This window comes from Elephantulus edwardii, unplaced genomic scaffold (assembly GCF_000299155.1).
Source record: "Elephantulus edwardii isolate Elephantulus edwardi_28Jun2011 unplaced genomic scaffold, EleEdw1.0 scaffold00132, whole genome shotgun sequence".
Lineage (NCBI taxonomy): Eukaryota > Metazoa > Chordata > Mammalia > Macroscelidea > Macroscelididae > Elephantulus > Elephantulus edwardii.
In genome coordinates this window covers 7,819,565-7,840,187 of record NW_006399882.1, presented here as the reverse complement: position 1 = coordinate 7,840,187, position 20,623 = coordinate 7,819,565, and the positions used below count along the sequence as shown (strand labels likewise).

The 20,623-nt window shown below is 49.0% G+C and overlaps 2 protein-coding genes across 2 annotated transcripts in view; one reads left to right on the top strand and one right to left on the bottom strand.

Annotated features, from left to right (window-relative positions):
* LRIG1 (leucine-rich repeats and immunoglobulin-like domains 1) overlaps positions 1 to 7,691 on the top strand; it is a 145,366-nt gene extending 137,675 nt beyond the window's left edge. Inside the window, exons 13-19 of the mRNA XM_006893871.1 lie at positions 1,634 to 1,954; positions 4,741 to 5,022; positions 5,401 to 5,820; positions 6,248 to 6,373; positions 6,597 to 6,743; positions 7,083 to 7,358; positions 7,441 to 7,691. Coding sequence (XP_006893933.1) covers positions 1,634 to 1,954; positions 4,741 to 5,022; positions 5,401 to 5,820; positions 6,248 to 6,373; positions 6,597 to 6,743; positions 7,083 to 7,358; positions 7,441 to 7,691 — 1,823 coding nt within the window. The remainder of the gene's footprint in view (positions 1 to 1,633; positions 1,955 to 4,740; positions 5,023 to 5,400; positions 5,821 to 6,247; positions 6,374 to 6,596; positions 6,744 to 7,082; positions 7,359 to 7,440) is intronic.
* A 2,588-nt stretch (positions 7,692 to 10,279) lies between these two features.
* Positions 10,280 to 20,623, bottom strand: part of LOC102869628 (S-adenosylmethionine mitochondrial carrier protein-like) — a 213,019-nt gene continuing 202,675 nt past the window's right edge. Inside the window, exons 8-10 of the mRNA XM_006893870.1 lie at positions 15,311 to 15,375; positions 14,356 to 14,429; positions 10,280 to 10,397 (exon numbers count right to left, since the gene is read on the bottom strand). Of these exons, the coding sequence (XP_006893932.1) occupies positions 10,280 to 10,397; positions 14,356 to 14,429; positions 15,311 to 15,375 (257 nt within the window). The remainder of the gene's footprint in view (positions 10,398 to 14,355; positions 14,430 to 15,310; positions 15,376 to 20,623) is intronic.

The following is a 20,623-nucleotide window of genomic DNA, read 5'->3' as shown; positions in this document are numbered from 1 at the left end:
TGGGATAATTGGGATGGGAGTGTCAGAGACAGTGCGATTGGCACAGGACAGAGCGGAGTTTAGGGCTGTTGTTCATAGGGTCACTATGAGTCGCAGGCGACTCGACAGCACATAACAACAACATAATTTTTTGTACCAACTTCTGCTTTTTTATTCAAGTATTTAATTCATTTTTTGTTTATCAATTGATGAATTAGAATTTTCTGTTCGTGTTCTCTATGTTCCGTCTTTATTATTGCTTCAATTTTTCCCTTGTTGGCTGCTTTTATATTTAATATAGCACTTTCCCCGTGTATTATTTTAGTTCCCTTATTGGTTCTTTATTTTTAAGATATATACTATTGTAGCTGTAATTAATAATCTTAATATAGAACAATTTAGCTTAGGTTAATTATGAATTTAAAACTTAGCAGTACATAGAGATTTTGCTTAAATAGTTTTTCTCCATTTAATTATAAATATACATCCTAAGCTATTTCCTAATTATTGCTTTATGTAGTTGTCTTACTTTTTCACTCAGTTAAGAGTAGCAAAGAGTTATACCTTTAGACCATCTTTTATAATTACCAGTTGTGGTATTATTAACACGTTGCCGCAAATGATGGTAATACATCGAAAAAAATGTGTTTCTAAGCAGGGTCGTCAGTTAAAAGTGTGTGGCAGTGTGTTAAGGGAACACTGGCAGCCTAGTGGTAAGAAGTCATACTGCATTCATTCCCAAAGTTCAGGTCACCAGCTGCTCCGCAGGAGATGAAAGTCTCCTCCTGTGTGATTTAGTGCCTCTGAAAACCTGCTGGAGGATCAGCTGAGGGTTGGTTCCAACTCGACAACACAGTATCATCATCATCATCATGGTGATATTACTTGTTCCTGTGAATCTGAGTTACGGTGTACTCATATTTCGATTCAGCTGGAGAGGGTCTCTTACAGAGTTGTGTACAGGGTCAGCCCGCGGTAGATGCTTTCTCTTATTGTCTCTTTGGGGATATCACCATTTTTCTGAAAGACAGAATTCTTAGTTGACAGTATTTCTTTTAGTGCTTGGAAGTGATCCCACTGTTTTCTGACCTCCATAGTTTTTCAATAGAACTCACCTGTTAAATGTGAACAAAAGCTCCTTCCAAGATTGTCATTGTCACCAGCTTGACTATGATGTGCCTAGGTTTGTTGTTGTTGCTATGTGCCATTGAGTTGCCTGTGACTGCCAGTGACCCTGTGTACAACAGCCCTAAACCCTGCTCTATCCTGTGCCAGTCTCACTGTCTCCGACACACCTGCCTCCATTACCCTACTCACTGAATCAGTGCATCTCATCCAGGGTCTTCCCCTCCTGCACTGTCTCTTTGTGTGAAGGTAAGTAGTTAAGACTGATCATAGACTAGTCAGAGAACCTTCCAGTTGGTTTAATCATTTAAGCACTGGTAGGTTAGTCTGTAACGAAGGGCTACTTAGGAATTGGTAATTGGCTTGGACTGCCTCCCCGTGGCGTGACTTCCTTATGGTAGTTGGTGGAGCTGAGGACTGACAGCATCCTGAAAGGTTTTTTTGATGGTTTTTTGGTGGTTTGGACAGACCTGATGCCTCTGTGCTCAGAGCCTGAGTGACTTGACTTTGCTCTTTGCTCCTCCCTCAGATGACTTTCCGAAGCCCCAGATCATCACCCAGCCGGAGACGACCATGGCCGTGCTGGGCAAGGACATCCGCCTCATGTGCTCGGCAGCCAGCAGCAGCAGCTCACCCATGACCTTCGCCTGGAAGAAGGACAACGAGGTGCTGGCCGATGCAGACATGGAGAACTTTGCACACGTGCGCGCGCAGAGCGGCGAGGTGATGCAGTACACCACCATCCTGCACCTCCGCCACGTCACGTTTGGGCACGAGGGCCGCTACCAGTGCGTCATCACCAACCACTTCGGCTCCACGTACTCACACAAGGCCAAGCTCACCGTGAACGGTACGGGAGCCCATCCTGACATCCTGGGGTCGGGTCCTGGGAAGCCGCACTGCGGCAGCTCACTGTGGGAGACACAGCATGCTTGGCTGGGATCCGCCTGTGTCCTAGGTGCTCCCTGTTCCCTACAGCATGTTTTACACATTGAAGAGTTAGTCTCTCAGAAGTTTTACCTTCTCCCTTAAATATGCTAAGGGGAATTGTGGGGCTAAGCCTAGAAATTATGCTCTTCCATGAATCTCTGAGTGATGCATGCAGTTAAGCACTCAACTGGCAGAAAGGTTGGGAGTCCCAAATCCATCCATAGGGCCTCGGAAGACGGGCCTGAAATGTGGTTCTGAAAGGTCACAGCTTTGTGAGCCGACGGAAGAGTTCTCCTCACACGCGTGTGTTTGCCGAGAACCAAAACTGACTCAACAGCGAATACCGTTATCCTCCATTAGTCAGGTTCCAGACTCCAGACACAGCTTAAATTCTGTGGAAATGGCCCCAATAGATGGCACAGCCCGTTAAGCCAGAAGCCAACCTGGGCGGGGCCAGGTCACTCTGAGTGGAGCTGGATGGTCCGAGAGGCAGAATGGTCCTGGGAATGTGTCTGACAGGAATCTTTCTGCTTTACAGCCTTCCTTCCGAAGTGTTAGTAGTTAACCACTCCTACGCCAGTGCCCAGCGCGGCCAGGATTGCTCATTGCTTATGTGGTCAGCCCCTAACTGAAAGGTCTGATGGTCTAAATGTACTGAGGTTAAACCCATCAGCTCCTCCACTGAGAAGTGGAGCTGCCTGCGTTTGTAAAGCTTACAGCCTTGGTACCTCTGGGGCAGTTTACTGTCCTGAAGGGTAGCTGTGTCCCTGAGTACCGCCAGCCAGAGGTGACCGTGCTGTTCTCCACAGGGAGATGGGATTTGATTGGCAACGGCAGTTCTTGGTTAGTCCTGTGACCAGATGTGATTCTGATTGACTTCTTGTTGTTGTTATGTGCCGTTGTTTGCGACTCATAGCGCCCCTTTGTACAACATCCCTAAACCCTGCTCTGTCCTGTGCCAATCTCACTGCTTCTGACACACCCATCCCGATTACCCCAGTCACTGAATCAATCCATCTCATAGATGGTCTTCCCCTCTTGCACCGTTCCTCCACCCTCCCAAGCATGATGTCCCTCTCCAAGGACCTGTCCCTCCTTGCAACATGCCCAGAGTATGTCAGATGAAGCACCAGAATCCTTGCCTCCAAAAGAGCCACCCGGTTTAACCCTTTCCAGGATGAATCTGTTTGTTTTCCTAGCACTCCATGGTATTCTCAATACTCTTCTCCAGCACCACAGCTCAAAGGCATCAATTCTCCTTCTATCCTCCTTGGTCATTGTCCAACTCTCTGATGCATAACAAGTGATTGCAAAGACCATGGCCTGTATCAGGCACACCTTAGTCTCCAGAGAGACACTGTTGCTCTTGAGTACTTTAGAGAGGTCCCTAAACAGCAGACTTTCCCATCGCAATACATTTTTTGATTTCCTGACTGCTGGTGCCTAGAGTGTTGACTGTGGAGCCGAGCAAACTGAAGCTGTGAACACTCTCAATCTCTTCACCATCCATCCTGATGCTGCCAGTTGGTCCAGTGGTGAGAATCTTTGTCTTCTTGACATTGAGCCTCAGTCCATACTGAAGGCTGCAGTCCTTGACCCTCTGCAGCAAGTGCATGAGGTCCTCCTCAGTTTCAGCAAGCAGGGTTGTGTCATCTGCATAATGCAGATTGTTGATAGATCTTCCACCAATCCTGATGCCACAATTCTCCTCATAGAGCCCAGCTTATCAGATAATCTGCTCTGCATACAGGTTGAAAAGGTATGGAGACAGGACACATCCCTGGTGTACACCTTTCCCAGTTTTGAACCATGCAGTGTTACCCTGCTCTGTTCTGACGACTACCTGTTGGTCCAAGCATAGGTTTCGCATTAGCACAATTAAATGTTCTGGGATTCCCATTCTTCTTAAGAGTCAGCCACAGTTTGTTATGATCCACGCAGTCCAATGCCTTTGCATAATCCTGATTAAAAGGTTAGCTTGTAGGTCATCAGACGTGCTAGAAGTGCTGTGCTCTTTAAGGCCCTGCAGACTGCAGAGAGATGAATTCTCAGCTGCTCTTTAGCCGGAATGTTCTGACTCAGAGGGAACACTCGTTTTTGAAAGCTCAGTGGTTTGACTTTGCGCTGAGGGACCTGGGTGGGAACTGCAGTGCTGTGTGTGTGTGTGTCTGAGTGCTCACTGCTCTGCTGGGGGATAGTTCAGGGAAAAATAAGCCCAAGAGGACCGTTTTCTGCCCACGTGCACCTTAATGGCCCACCACCTCCAGAACGGTTTTAGAGGGAAGAGCCAGCCATTGCTGTCCAGGTCAGAGCATGTCATCTGCTTCCATCTTGATGGAGTGGCTGTCTCCCAGGTGGTCCTGGTGGTGAAGGTTGGCATGCATGGGTCCCGCACAGTGTGAGGACCCCTGAAGAGATGGATTGCTATCTGAGGTGGAACACGGGGATGCTCTTGGAAGTCTTGCATTGGAGGAACACAAAGCCAAGGGTTTGTGGACAGAGACTGATGTAAATGTTTTGCTTCAGGGAAGAGTTGGGGACATCCTCGGACCCCAGGGCCCAGTCAGCGGGAGGGTGCAGGTGGCAGCAGTGGCATGAAAGGTGGTGAGGTAAATGGATTTGCTGGCATGTGGTGAGGAGTTCGTTCGGCTGAGGCCTCTGTTCATCTCTGCACCTGCACCTGACCTTCTATCTCTCTGCTTTTAGTGTTGCCATCGTTCACCAAAATGCCCCACGACATCGCCATCCGGACTGGCACCATGGCCCGCCTTGAATGTGCTGCCCGCGGCCACCCCAACCCCCAGATTGCCTGGCAGAAGGACGGCGGCACGGACTTCCCCGCCGCCCGGGAGCGCCGCATGCACGTCATGCCCGACGACGATGTGTTTTTCATCACCGACGTGAAGATCGACGACATGGGGGTTTACAGCTGCACAGCACAGAACTCCGCCGGCTCCGTGTCTGCCAACGCGACCCTGACTGTGCTAGGTGAGCTCCTGATACCGTGTGTATGTGCGTGTGTGAACGTGTCCCCCAACACTACCCCCTCCTCGGTGGGCTCCCAGCACCGTGTGTGCGTGAGTGTGAACGTGTCCCTCGACACTACCCCCTCCTCGGTGGGCTCCTGACACCGTGTGTATGTGCGAGTGTGAATATGGCCACTGACACTACCCTGTCCTACATGGGCTCCCGACACCTTGTGTGTGTGAGTGTGTGTGTGTGGTGGGTTGGGTTAGCCCTTCTAACAAGCCCACCACTCCCGTACTAGATCATCACAGCATTTTGTTGAGATGTTGCGTATTCTTTACTGCGATGCTGAGGCAGACCTGTGGAATAGTAACTTGGTGGTCTCGTGGGTTCTTGCAGAAACCCCATCCCTGGTGGTGCCCCTAGAGGACCGTGTGGTGTCGGTAGGAGAGACTGTGGCACTGCAGTGCAAAGCCACCGGCAGCCCGCCACCCCGCATCACCTGGCTCAAGGGGGACCAGCCTCTGGGCCTCACAGAGCGGCACCACTTCACCCCTGGCAACCAGCTGCTCGTGGTGCAGAACGTGGCGGTGGAGGACGCAGGCAGGTACACGTGTGAGATGTCCAACGCCCTGGGCACCGAGCGTGCACACAGCCAGCTCAGCGTGCTGGCCGCCACTGGCTGCAGGAAGGACGGGACCAGCGTGGGCATCTTCACCATCGCCGTGGTGTGCAGCATCGTGCTGACCTCTCTGGTCTGGGTCTGCATCATCTATCAGACCAGGAAGAAGAGCGAGGAGTACAGTGTCACCAACACAGGTCAGGGCGGTGAGCGGAAGTCACTTCCTGGGAGGGGGAGGAGCCAGGGGTATTTTTGAGTTAGCCCGGGTCCCGGATTTCACTACGTTCCCGACTGCAGAAGAGCTGTGAACGTGGAGTCATTTGGGACAGTTGAGCCCACAGGCACTGTTTGAGGTTTTAAGAATTTATACTGGATGGGAAATTCTTAAATGAAAATTGGCTGTGAACCCCACTTAGCATTTTCTGTCTGTGATACTTTGGAGGCATCTTGGTGCCTGTTGTCAGGCGCACAGGTTGGATTGTTCTTGAAGTGACCTCACAGCACCGTGTTCCTGCGATCGTCCACTCTCCTGTGGATTTAACTGTCTTGGGGAGGGTGAGGATCTGTCAGGCCTCCCTGGCCACTGTGGATGGGCCCTGACATGAGTTCCCTGTCTCCTTACAGATGAAACCATCGTGCCACCTGATGTGCCAAGCTACCTCTCCTCTCAGGGGACCCTTTCTGACCGCCAGGAAACCGTGGTCAGGACTGAAGGTGGCCATCAGGCCAACGGGCACGTCGAGATCAACGGTAAGGCAGCAGCCCCAGCCAAGGAGGCCCAACTTGAGTGTCCTGTGGTTGATGAGGCTTGGGGAGTTGCCGAGCTAGAAAGCTACCTGACAGGGGCTTCAGGTGATGCTCTAAATTTCATCCGAGTCGATTCTGCAAAGTTTTGAGGTCCCTGGGAGTCACTGTGTGTTACGGCTGTGCTCATAGGCTGCCTTGTGCCTGACTGTGGGGGGATCTGTTGCAGGTGTGTGTCCGCGAGATGCAGGCTTCTTTCCAGAAGTTGACGCTCGAGCTGTGGCCTGCCGGCAGCCAAAGCTGTGTGTGGGGTTCACTAAAGAGCCGTGGAGGATGGCAGAGAGAGCAGACAGGACCCACAGTCCTCACAGAACAGGTACGAGATCGTTTAGCAGGAAAAACATTTTTTTCCCGAAATTTGGGCTGACGTCACTAATGGGAGAGATACGGCATTGGCGCATGTGCATGAAATGATCAAAAAAGCTGTCATGGCATCCCTTCAGTAAATCTAGACTGTGGCAAGTGTAGATTTTATAAGTAAAATAAAGAACAAAGCTTGAACACAATGGCAATCTCAGCACCTTTTCACCAGGGCTCTTCTGAGACCCCCGTTTCTGAGTGCTTAGGAGACCAGGGCTGTCCACTGGCTGTTTGCTCCAAGCATGTGGTCACCTCTGAGGCTGGGGTCCTAAAGCATCTCTGCTTTGTCCTTCAGAGCAGAGTGGCTCAGCCGTGTGCAGCGATTGCAGTGGGGACGCCGACATGTACCCCAGGGAGCATGCCTTCCATCTTCAGCCCGCAGCCAGAGATGGGGCCCAGCCCAGCACGCCAGGCAGCCGGAACCCCAGCCGGGGGGACCGAGAGCACATGCCCTGTCCCCCAGGTGGCACTGCTGATGGGGCCTGTGCTGACTGCAGGGCTTCCCTCTACCCCAGTAACCACGACAGAATGCTGACGTCCTTGAAGCCAGGAGCGCCTCTGGATGGAAAAGGTAGCTTTTTATTACCTTCTGAGGAGTGAGTGGCTGGTGCGCTGGGACCGGGTCTGACGTGTCCTTCTGTCTTGTCTTGTAGGAGGTTCCTCTTGGACTCTAGCGAGGTTGTGCGAGCCGGACTCCCCAGGCTTCCAGGCTGCCCCGACACTCACGGCAGGCAGCCCTGAGTTCACAGAAGCCGCCCCAGGGGGCCCCAGTGAAGCCCAGCACTTGCTTCTTGCCAACGGGCACGTCCCCCAGGCCTGCGACTCCAGCCCCGAGTCCACGCCACTGACAGGACAGCATCCAGGGAGCAGGGGCGTGCCACTGCTGTTTGCACCGGAAATCTAGGCTTTGTCTACCTCAGCTCTCAGTGTGTCAATCCTCAGCAAGAAAACGGGGGGCAGAGAGACTGCGAGGAAGCTTGGGTGTGAGCGTCACTGACGTGCATAGATTTAACTTCCATGTGGAGTGTCCGTAGTTCAGAGGACTCGCATCTGAAGCAAGAGGCTATTGTGTACAAAAGGCAGAAAAAGTATTTGATACCATTGTACATAAGAGTTTTCAGAGATTTCATATATATTATATATCTTTTACAGAGGCTATTTTGATCTGTAGTGCATGGTTAACAAAAAATATTGTACATTTTTGGCAATATTATTTTTCATAACAGGTTGCTGTTTGTTTTGGGGTGGTTGGACAGTTCTGGTGCCTTAATGTATGTGTGGAGTTTGTAGAGGCTAACACCACATTTGCTCCAACAGTTGATGAGTGGGAAGGGGAAAGTCCCTGGATTCATACTTCACAGAGTCAGAGCTGGAGGCCTCACATCCGGGTCAGAAATGACCTCACAGCAGGATTGTTCACCTGTGGGTGGCCTAGTGGATAGGGAGCTGTGCAGCCAACCTAAAGGCGCACAGTTCAGATCCACCAGCTGCTCTGAGGGAATAAGATGGGCACACCCCTCTTGTGCAGTTTACAGCCTTTGAAAAGCCCCTGGAGGGTGAGCTGAGAGTCGGCTCTGACTTTATGGAGGTGTTTTTGGTGGTTTTTTAACGAGTCAGGGTATTAAACCCACTGTAGGCAGTAACAGCAGTGTGCCCCGCCTGCCCTCCCCACTGTGCTCTGATGGAAGCAGGTGTGGTCTCGTCACTGTCACTTGGCTGTCATCTGGCTTTCTTTTACCCTCAAGGCTGCTGGTGTTGGTACCTGTGGATTTTTCAGTAGTGATGTTTTAACTCTGCCAGCATAAGTAACAGGACCTTGGAGAATGGAAGACAGTCAGGTTCTTCCTTTCAGGGCCAGCTCACTTCTACTGAGGACTCGGCCTGTCCGTGCCCCCGCCTCACGTCAGACTCTGGCTTCCACTGTCGGCCAGCCCCTGCCCTGGGCTCTGGGGATATTTGCACTTTTAGGACCTGTGGCCAGCCATCCTGTGAGTGCCAATGTGAAATTCAGTGAAAATTAAATTGAAACAAGGTCCTTAAAAATCTCAGAAAGAAGCTCCTTTGGCAAAAAGCTGAAGGTGGGTATGAACAGAACAGTTACCTGTTTGAAACTTCATCATCACTGTTCCAAAAGGTAAGCATGTTTCGAGGTTTTTGTTTCTCAGCATTTAACTAATTAATGTTACTTCCACAAAATATGTGAATTTGCTGCTTCTGAGAGGCAATGTGAAAGAGGAAGTATTACTTTTATGTACAAAGTTATTTATTTATAGAAATTTTTGGTACAGTGTACATTGAAAAACATGTAAAATATTGACGCATCTAACAACTGGCACCGAAGTGTCTTTAATAAAGGTTCATTTATAAGTGTCGGTGTGTGGTCAGCTCTTTCTGCACACACTGACCAGCGTGGCTGTCCCCCCACTGAACTCCATGGGCCCCACAGACCCACCGCTGTGGCTGGGTGGGGTTACACAGCTAGATTCCCAAGATTCTCCCTCAGAATTTTCTAGACCTGGAGCTGATTAGTCAAGCCCTGAAATCCAAGTGTGGCGACTCTCCCATTGCAGCCCTTTGATTTTCAGTGTCGTGCTGAAAGCTTCAGGAGCAGACCTGTTAACGGACACTGGTATCCGGAGCCATCTAGAACCTCCCTTCTCAGCCCAAGCATGCAGGCAGGGGCACAGGGTCCACGGCTCCCCGACCAGCCAGAGCTTCCCTTCTCAGCTCGAGAATGCAGGCAGGGGCAGAGTCCACTGCTCCCTGATCGGCCAGACTGTCTCTCTTCAGCCTGAGAATGCAGACGGGGAATAGGGTCTATGGGTGTCTGGCTGGCCAGACCCTCCCTTGGCCTAGGAATGCAGGCTGAGGACACGAGGCCTACATCTGGCCGGCCAGGCCCAGCCATCACTGCATCTGCTTGCTATCACACTCCACACCACACGGGCTACTGGGCACTTCTCCACAAAGGAATACAATTGTCTTCCTTTTAGGTGAAATCGGAGGATAATGAAATGGAGCAGCCAGGTTACCTAGAGAGAATGCTTTGCTAGGCACCAGCAGCTGGTCTGTTACACCCTAGGAATCAATGGGGAGACACCCACTTGCACACACAGTCCCTGCATCTAGCCATTTAAAAAAAATTCTAACCATCTCTCCCTTCACTGTTAGGAACAGGAATAAAAGATCAGATGCAGGTCAGCAAGGGCTCTGAAGGGCCTGAATTCCCCACTACCAACCTTATTTATTCAGAGTTTCTGAGAAAGTGGCTTAGAGTACTGTGAGGGACATGATGAGTTTTGGTTTTCTGTTTAACTTCCTGGGGCACAGGCTGGTTGACTTTGTGCTGGGCAGCCTGAGTGACAGAGGACACCTGTTCAGTGTGGCAGTCACAACAGAGTTGGGTCCAGAAAACTGAGTTTTGTCCAGAAGGCCTGGAAGCCACTCCGGGAAGGGGGCCCACTCTCCACAGATGTGGGGCCGTCTCTCAGTTCAGGAGTGCACTCGGCCGAGCTCCGACAGCAGGCTGCGTGTCTGGTCATAAGCACCGAGAAAGATGAACCCGCCCAGGCTGATGGCTGCCATCCGAGGGAAGACACCTGCAAACAATCTGGGGAGAAAAGCAGGAATGTTCTTAACAATGTGTGTGTGAAAAGAGAGTTCACCAATTCCAGTACCACAGTGTTCAACTCTGCACGCCATGCTCATTAGCCCCCCCAGAGCAGCACTGATAATATATGTGCACTAAATTGCTCAAGTAGTCCTGCTGAAGTTTCAGCCTGTTTGGTGAATAGCTTACTAGAAGCATTCTCAATAACTCACAATAGTTTTGAAATCTTGCAGAGCTTTTCCCCAAGTGCAACCCTCCCTGTTCTTCCCATTTTAGAGATGCTGGAATCAGTTGTGAGAAAGGAGTGGAAGAGGCTACTCCACAGGGCTGTGGGCTCACCCCACACAAAGGCAGAGAGGTGGTCTTGAGCCGCTGCCCCTGCGGGGGACTCCACCAGCGTGCTGCCGCGGCAGGGACTCAACTCTCCATGGACACCCTGTTTGCTTTGTCCCTAATTAAGGACAGGAATGGCAAACGGGTTGCAGCTGGGCAAGGAGCCGCCCCAGGCACAGCCAGCCTTAAAGCAGCACCTTCATGATTACCAAAGACTTGGGGGCCAGCCGGAATCACCACGTGGAGTCACCACGTGGGTGACTGGAAACGTAGACTGGGGATTCATTTAATAAAAACTTCCCACAGCTACAGAAGGAAGCCTGGTGGCTGTGTATATCTGTGTATATCTACAGGCTGTGTATAGGTATTTGTTCAGGATGGTCAGTGAGCCACTGTAATGGGAAACAGCCCACCACGCACCTCAGTGAAGGAATGATGGTACAGTGCGCCCACGTACATTACAAAGGACTCAGCCCACTGAGTAGGAACAGGACTTAAAACAGCATAATGCTGCCCTGGGGACCTAGTGGTACACATCTGTGCTGCATGACCAAGGCACACGGTTCAAGTCCACCAGCTGATGTGTGGGAGAAAGATGGGCCATCTACTGCAGGACAATTTACAGCTTCAGAAAATCCACTGGAAGATCAGAACAACCACATACTTAATTGAAGAACCTCTTTTTATTGTCTAGAAGTGGTCATAAAAAGTCTGCAGAAGATTGTACAGTGAGGAGAGAAAACTTGTTCAGCGTCATGCAAGTTGTGTTTGTTTTGTTTTAATGAGGGCCGGGCTGCCCGTGGGGTTCTCCCTCACATGCCGTCTCAGTCCTGCAAGGCCGGAGCTCAGCTACTCCTGGCAAGAGACGCGGGGAGGCAGTTTATGTTTTCACTAGTTGACAATGGAATCTATTCGCGTAAGTGCTGCCTTACAGTCCTTTCAGTGAGTGCCCCAACTGAACCAGAGGCAGAGAGGACAGAGGGAGCAGGGTGGTGTGCTGGTGGCCAGTGGTCAAACGTGGTGACACAGGGACAGAATTCACGCTGCTCACAGCAAAGAAAAACGTGCAGCCAGTCAGTTAACGAGAACAGAAGGCAGGCAGGCAGGCGAGATGGGAACCAACCCAGCTCCCCTCTGCTTTCTGCCGACACATCAAAGGAGTATGTGTTCTTCCTCCTATGGAGAAGTCATTTGCCCGGAAGGAGATCCTCCCAGCACGCAGCAAAAGCCCAGCTCTTCTGGTGTGGACCACACCTGCATACCCCGAGGCTGGGGGCAAGGTGGCAAGCCCACCAGGTGAAAACACCCACATCTCTGTGCAGTGAGAGAGAGGAGAGTGAGTGCATGGCGGGGGGCGGTTGGGCAGGTGGCAGTGGCTTTGTGCATGGAAGCTGGCCTGAGACACAACTGGAGGGCCGAGGATGCCCAGGACCACTGTTTAAACAGCTGCCCACATCTGCAGGACTGCTCTTGTTTTGCCTTGGTATAGTTTTGGGCTTTTCCCCCTGAATTACTTTTCTTTCTTTATATTTCAACTAAGTGAAAGTCACAGCTGCCTGGCGTACTCTACTAAGAATGCTACTGTCTGTGCTTGCTATTTAGCTGAAGACTAAGACAGCGAATATCCAAATCCCTGTCCCAGGGCTGACACTGGCGACGGGGCAAAGGCTCAGGACGTTGGCACATTGTGAAGCCCTGCTCGAGCTGCTGCCCTGCCTGTGGTACATCCAGTCACTCCCTCAGGGGGCAGGGAAGTGCTATCTGCAGTCAAGTCCAGAAATGCTTTCTCCACAAGCTTCCGACAGCCACGGCTTTGCCCCCTCAGACACAATCCCGTCATCAAGAAAGATGCTATCAGAGAACTGGACGTGAGCATCCAAAGACAAGACAGTGGAATCCTGAAGTTCAACTTGTAATAAGCTACAGCGGTCACTTCTCCACATGTCCCCCCAACATTATCTGAACCACTGACAAGGAACACAGGGCTCTGGAGCTTTGTTCTTCAGGGCAGAGCGCTTCAGACAGGACCAAGTAGATTTGTCTTCCTCAGCAGGGTACTGGCTACGGACTGTCCCTGGTACAGACACCCATGGTTCCCTCCTTCCCATGTTCATGCCATGCTTGACTTCAATGATCAGTCACTGTATTCCTGAATCCCAGCCCCAGTCTCGACAGCCTTCAGTCCTTCAGGCAGTCATGCCAAGCCACCAGGGTTGTCACAAGACCACTCACGTTAACACTCTTTAGTCTCTGAGCTGGAATGTTTAGGAGGCTGCGGGTGCTTTATTGCAGACATATTAACGGAGGCCTAACTTCAACATTTCGTGTTTCTCAGACTACCACCTTCCGTGCAAACATTCCAAAGGCACCCCAAAACTATAACCACTCCACCTAGCACTGGAGTGAAGTTCGAGAACCACAGGACCTGCTCTGCTGCAGCCCTGCTGAGCTTTATTTTTTTAATTTCATTGTTGCCCTTTTCCTGCCCCACCCCACGTCTTCACTCCTGACCTGCCGCCCCAGGGTGGTTCCTGCTCTGCTCTAACAGGAAAACTGGTAGCTAATCCCAAAGGGAAAATGCCAATCTCATAATTTAACACAAGTATCAACATTAAGACAGTATTAGAGGTAGGTTGTAAGCCAGCTGCAAAGCTGAACTATAATCTTGAACAGAGAGCCCTCTATAAGATAGATGTTTGAGGTACTCAAAAATAAAAACATAGTGGACCCCAACCACTAACACGTCACTCTCACATGGCACCCCTTCATGTTGTAAGCATCATATAACAACATGTAGACCCCTAACATGGACAAATGCAGCCCAGAGAGGTTACTATTAACTGAAATGTGGGTGGTTCAAACCCGCCAGCTGCTCTCGGGGAGAAAGAAGACACGTCTTCCCATACTGGCTTGTCCATAATACTACTATGTAATTATCCTGTGTGTGTTAGAAACCCTCTCCTGTATGATGGGGCTTAGTGGTAAGGAGTTGTGCTGCCAAGCCAAAGGCAAGCAGGGGAGAGATGTACAGTTGGCTCCCATGCAGTTTCCTGCTTCTGAAATGATGTTAATGAGGCAGGTGAGAGGTGGTCATGCAATGAAGAAATCACTGCATGATGTGGTCTGGGATGAGATCAGCCAATTAGACGTAAGGGAATCACACTTCCCTGGGGTGTCTGGCATCGTTTTATTGCTTCACAAGAGATAAGAGAGGGAAGTGAACAGGGTGGAGGTAGGGGTGCCCCAGCACCAGAGGTGGACCAGGTTTCTGGGCTGAAAACTAGAACTGGGAGACACGCATAAAATCTTTCCTAGAGCCCTGACCCTGGCTTTGGATGTAGAGTCTCTCAAGTGTTAGAGAAAACGTGTCTGTTTAAGCCCTCCAGTGTATTAACTGTCCCAGCAGCACCAGATAAAGGCACGCAGGTATCTCCTTCCAAAAAGATGACAGCCCTGGCAGTGCTATGGGGGTGACCAGTCATCAAAACTTATGTGACAGAACCCAGAAACAACTAGGGTATAAGCAGCAGGAAAGAAAGGTGTCCCTCAATCTCACTGGGGCTTAAGTACCTCAGGGAAGGAGGGAGAGGCAGTGGACGGGGAAAAGGTCTGCTCTTGGCCTTACCCCGAGATGCCTTGTGTCCGCCAGACCCCCTGCAGGGCGGAGAGCACGTTCCCATCCGCAGCGCTGGAACCCGTCTGCAGAAAAAAAGCAGAGGTGACGTCCAATGGCTCCAATACCTGTGGGTGCACATCTCCCACCACCCTCATGTGCATCTCCAGGCATCCTCTGGATCCCGCCCAGCCAGAAACGCTTCCACTCGGTGCCTGGACCGGAAGTGGCTTTCTGGGTTATTTCTCCCAATCAGCGCAGTGTAGAGATGTGTGTTTCCAGTGACCATTTCACAGGAACAAGAATGAAATGACTATATTTTTTATGAAGGGACAGAATAATCTGTCCAAATGAGGGAATTATGAAACTTCCCTAAATAGCTAATAAACGTGGAATAAAATATGCATGTTCAATCCAGAATAAGGGTTCTTACATTCTGCCCCGTCAAACTAAGTGCCTAATTCTGGCATACCTGTTTCAATCTCCTAAAATAATCTGGTTTTTCTTTTGGAGCAGATCTATAATATATATTACATCTCCCTATGTCTTACTGTACCCATTAAAATTTTTTTGGTGGGTTTTTTTTTTCTGGTCTTTTAAACAATTATGTTTTTAACAGAATGAAAGCCAAGCATCACCTAAATTCAGGGGCCACCACTTACTTGCGACATGACATGCAACATGTCAGCCTGAATTTCAGAGCTGATTTGAACATAGCATTACCTACAATAGCTTATCGGTCCCCACTTGCTTATTTAGCGTGGGTTTGACATGATTCTGAAGGCAAAATGCCATGCAGATTCTGATCTTGGTGACCCGGGTGAACGCCAGCCTTAGCAGGTTGCCAGGCCACCTCTCGAGCGCGGAAGCAGCTGCTGCCACGTCAGGAAAGCGGGCACCACTCTGTCCACCTCACGGAGGTGTGCATTCCGGCACTCACACAACAGTGTGCTCCTGTCATACTCACCTTGGCCAACATGATTCTCGTCTTTGCCACATCCAGAGGCGTGGTGACCGCAGCTGCAAATCCACCTGTGCACATAGAAACACCCAATGCATGAGGCAAACTGCTCACCGGGTTTAGACAGCCTTCATACGAGGCACACACTGCTCACCGGGTATAGACAGCCTTTCCGTGAGGCACACACACTGCTCACCGGGTATACACGGTCTGCACAAGGCACACACTGTGCTCACCGGGTATACACAGTCTGCACGAGGCACACTGGGTGTATAGACAGACTTCAGGTTAAAGAGCAGTCCTGGTGGTACCCTGGTGAAGCGCTTGGCTGCTAATGGAAAGGTCAGTGCCTCAGGCCACCAACAGGTCCAGGAGAGAAAGCTGTGGTGCCTTTTCCCACAAAGGTGCACAGCCTCAGAACCCCTCAGGGGAAGTCCTCCCATGTCCCACAGGGCCTATGAGTCAGAACTGACTTGACAACAAGGGGTTCTGGTTTAGACAACTCCTAGTGGCCTTATTTTTAAGGTTATATAAATTTGCCCTCACTCTGAAACGGTGGAATGAACCCCTCCACCCGCCACCTCCTTCTCCCACAGAGCAGCTGGGGGACCCAACCTCCAAACTGAGTGAGCGGCTGAGCTCTTAGCTACACCATCAGGGACCCCTCATTCTTCCACTAAAATAAAGTGAAACAAGAACTGGATGTACATGCTCCTACAGGAACGGATCTTGTTTGTAATTCAGAGACTGTCTATAGTGATTATATCATTTTTTAAATTCTTTGTAACACTGCCAAAATCATGACCATGTCCACCTGACCAAGTCAAGAAGGGCATGTAAAGTGTTTACCTGCACACTTTGGTTCTTTGGCAGTGGTTTAGAATTCCCAAGAAAAGAGAAGGCCAAACACTGTTTTAGGCACTTAAGCAGGACGTGAGACCCCACAATACACCTTGCTTTTTTGTGTACTAGCCAAGGCACCTCAGTGTGCGCACACGTGGCAGACTGTACCAGCTGTAAGGAGGAGCGCCTCTCAGAGCTCTGTGCCTTTAACTGACCTCACACGCTTCTGTCCACGCTGCACCCAGTGGAATGGACAAATGGGAGCAGGACAGGGATAATCTGTGAAACTGGCTGGATTCTGCAAGTTGAAAGATTCAGTCTGTTCTACAGACCTCCTGACAGCAGGCCACTCATTGAAGCCGCTGCGAAGCCCCGGACTCCACCTTCCCAGAGCCTGTCCCGGTCTTTCTTCTGACCTCCTTTTTGTCCTTCTATTTAAATAGCCTGATGCCCAACTGTCCACAGAATTCAAGGCTGTCTGCACGTACAGATCAAGGGATGGGAGGAATCTCGTTTCCCTTCTTTCTTAAAATACTGAAGCCACTTTATGGCATCAATAGTTTATATAACTAGAAGAAATACATTTCTAAACCCCAAAAAGGTCTGAGGAGGTAAGTCAAGATTCCCAGGGGACATAACACACACACACACACACACACACACACACACACACACACATACTCTCCCCCCCAAAAAAACACCCCACATACAAAACCTATGCTAACTCCAAAAGACTTTGTAAAGACTTGGTTTTCACAAGCTCGGGTGAAATGGCAGTTGGATATGAGTGGACCAGAACACCAGTGTGAGGTATGTTCTTCTAATAGCACTCTGCATCAAGTTGTATGGTATGTGGACAAGAAGGCCACTTGATCTCTGTCAGGTATCTTTCCACATCTGTTGCATTACTGCACCATCTCCATGCGGCAACATTTATGATGATACTGACTTTGTAAAAGATGCTTTTATGTTCTACTTAAGTTATATATGAGTGACATAATCTTGAGTATTTTTAACAGGAATATTGGAATCCCACTTGTACATTTTGAAAAGGTGAAACTATGTAAAAAAGAACATGGAAATTGTATTGGACCAAGACCCATCAACTACCTGCAATATGCAGATGATACCACTTTTCGTTCAAAAAAACCCAAAGATTTGAAACATCTATTGATGAAGTTCAGTGACAACAGCCTTCAGTATAGATTACACCTCAACATAAAGGAAACAAATTCTCACAACTAGACCAATAAGCAATATCCTAATAAATGAAAAAACAATTCAAGTTGCAAGGATTTGACTTGACCTAGATCCACAATCAATATCCATGGACGTGACAGTCAAGAAAGGGAATGACGTACCACAAGACCTACTACAAAGGACTCTTTAAAGTGCTAAAGTTCAAGGACATCATGTTATATACTTAAGTGCACTTGATTCAAGCCAGTCTTTCCATCAGCCTTAAATGTATGTAAAAGTTGGACAATGAACAAAGACCAGAGAAGAACTGATGCCTTTGAACTGGGATATTGGTAAAAAAGCAGCAGGTATGCAGCCAGGATGTTGCTCAGCAGTGAGATGGTTTCACCACCTTCGTTTCGGGCATGTTCCCAAGAGCAGGCAGTCGCTGGAGAAAGGCTTCATAGCTGGAAAGCAGAGGGTCAGCCAAGGAGTGGATCCCTCAAAGGGGAGCACAGACATAGAGGCAGGATCAGGATCGGCAGGGTCTGTTCTGCTGGATGCAAGGTCGCTGTGAACTGGAACCTTCTCAGTGACACCTAACAACAATACGCCTCCAAATTCAAAAGGTGCCTGAAATTCAGAGCCTTGCTAAATTTCAATTCTTTTAAACTTTTTAGAATATACTCCTGAGGTTCTATTCTTTCTCTAGTTTTTAAAGCACAGATTAGAAATATACTTTTAATTGCAGGAAGTCTAAGGTTTCATTAAGCATCAAGCCAAAGATTCTAAGGCAAAAGGAAAGAGGGCATTAAGCAAAGAACCCCCACTGTCCCACAACTCCCACCCTGCACTACTGCTTCCCTAACTGGCTACAAGGTCTAGTCAGGTCCAGAGTGAAAGAAACCCATTCCTGAATTAGAGAGACTGAAGTGTAAGTGTCTGCCTTGCTATTTGATTGGCAACTGGTAAATTTCTTCCTCTTTAGTTTTCTCTCCTATAAAGCACAGATCTATGTCCTACAGGAGAAGGATTTTCTGTTTTGTGTCTACAGCGGTGCTTGTCTCACAGCACCTCCAGGTGACAAACTTCATTCTGGTAGGCAGAGGGTGTGGATGCTTTTCCTCTAGCCCAGCACGCAGTTGGTCCTCTAGCCCAGCACGCAGTTGGCTGTCACGCATGCCTCATGCATGCCGTGGGAGGTTTACAAATGGACGATTCCAATTTGTCCTTTAAAAGGTAGGGCAGGGGAGTGAAGTTCATGGAGTGCTTCCTTCGCATGTGGTTTATCAACACTGTATTAGACACCTGAATTACTTCATCTCACTTGTACGTTGTTACGTGCCATTAAGTTGACTCTGTGAGCAGATCTGAACGCTGTCCTCTCCTGCACCATCCTCACGTGTTCCTCCGTGCTTGAGCCCACCTCCACAGTCAGGATGTCAACCCATCACATGGAGGGTCTTCCTCTAACTCTCCACCTTGCCTGACATAATGCCTTTCTTGGAGGACAATATTCTCCTGACACGTGCAAAGCAGAAGCATTTCCATTCCTACTGTACAGACAACGTCTGCAGGGTCACATTACTTGCACAGAGATGGCACTCAAAGGGCTTACCTTCAAAAGCTGTGCCTTCTGACTACACAACAGCCTCACACACACACACACACACGACAAATTAAAAGTTAAGATTCAAAAGTGTTTATACTATGTGTTATGTACAGTAAACTAGAATAGTGACCTTAAAGCACAGTAACTCTGAACCCAATGCTATCCTAAGCCAATCTCACTGCCTCCGACACACTTTCCCCCATTACTCCAGTCACTGAGTTAATCCATCTCATACAGGATATTCCTCTCCTGCACCCTTCCAAGCATGATATTCTCCTCTAAGGACTGACCCTTCTTGGCAACATGCCCAAAGTATGTGAGATAGAGCTTCAAAATCCCTGCCGCTAAGGAGAAACTTGGTTTCACTCTTTCCAGGACAGACCTGTTTGTTCTCTTTGCAGATAATAGTATGTTCAGGGCTCTTTTCCAGCACCACAACTCAATTCTTCCGTCACCCTTAGTCATTGTTCAGCACTCTGGCGTGTGCAAGTAATTGCAAAGATAATGTCCTGGATCAAGTACATCTTGGTCTCCAGACTGACACAGTTTCTCTTTAGCCTCTCTGGACAGGTCCGTGACAGCAGATTTCCCCAGTGCAATTTGTCTTTTGATTTCCTGGCTGGTGGTGCCAAGAGTGTTGACTGTGGACCCAAGTAAGCTGAAGCTTTTAACAATCTCAATCTCTTTTCCATGTATCATTAATTGGCCCATTGGTGAGAATCTTTTTTTGTTGTTACTATTGTGTACCGTCAAGATGGATCCAACTGGCATAGAAGGAGATTGTCCCTCCTTCTCCAGAGGAGCATGTGGTGGATTCGAACCAAGCTCCTTTGGGATTGCAGTGCAGCTTCTTGCCACTAGGCCATGTGAGCTCCCTTAATCTTTGTCATATTAATCTGTCTCCCTTAATCTGTCATATTTCCTCAAATTGTGATGCCACATTCTTCCTCTTAAAGTCCAGCCTCCTGAATGATCTGTTATGTATATAGACTGAGAAATATGGAGATGGAACGAATCCCTAAGGCACAAATCCCTGAGCCACTCCTTTCTTGATTTTGAACCATGCATTGTTTGTTCCCTTGCTCTGTTCCATTAACTGCTTTTAGGTACAAATATAGGTTTTGATGAATGAGCATAATCAGGTGTTCTTGGATTCCCATTCTTCTCAATGTTAGCCAAAAAATGAGATCCACAAAGTCAAATGCCTTTGCATAGTCAATGAAACAGCCATTCCTCTGGTATTCTCTGCTTTCAGCCAAGATCCAGCTGACACTGACTACACTGTCTTTAGTGCCACGGCCTCTTCTAAACCTAGCTTGCACTTCTGGCAGTTCTCTGTTGATGTACTGTTCCATTTGGTTTTGGATAATATTCAGCATGCTTGCATGTGGTATTAGTGATGCTGTTTGATAATTTCACACTCTGTTGGATCATCTGTTTTTGGAATGGGTATAAATACAGATCTCTTCCAGTTAGTTGGCCAGGTAGTTGTTCTCTAGAGTTCAGATTTCCTGGCACAACCTAGTAAAACACATCCAGGGCATCTGTTTGTTGCAATTTGTCAATTGGTATTCCATAAATTTCTGGTTGTTGTTTGTTGTTATGTGCCGTCGAGTCGCCTGCAACTCATAACGACCCTATGTACAACAGCCCTAAACTCCGCTCTGTCCTGTGCCAATCGCACT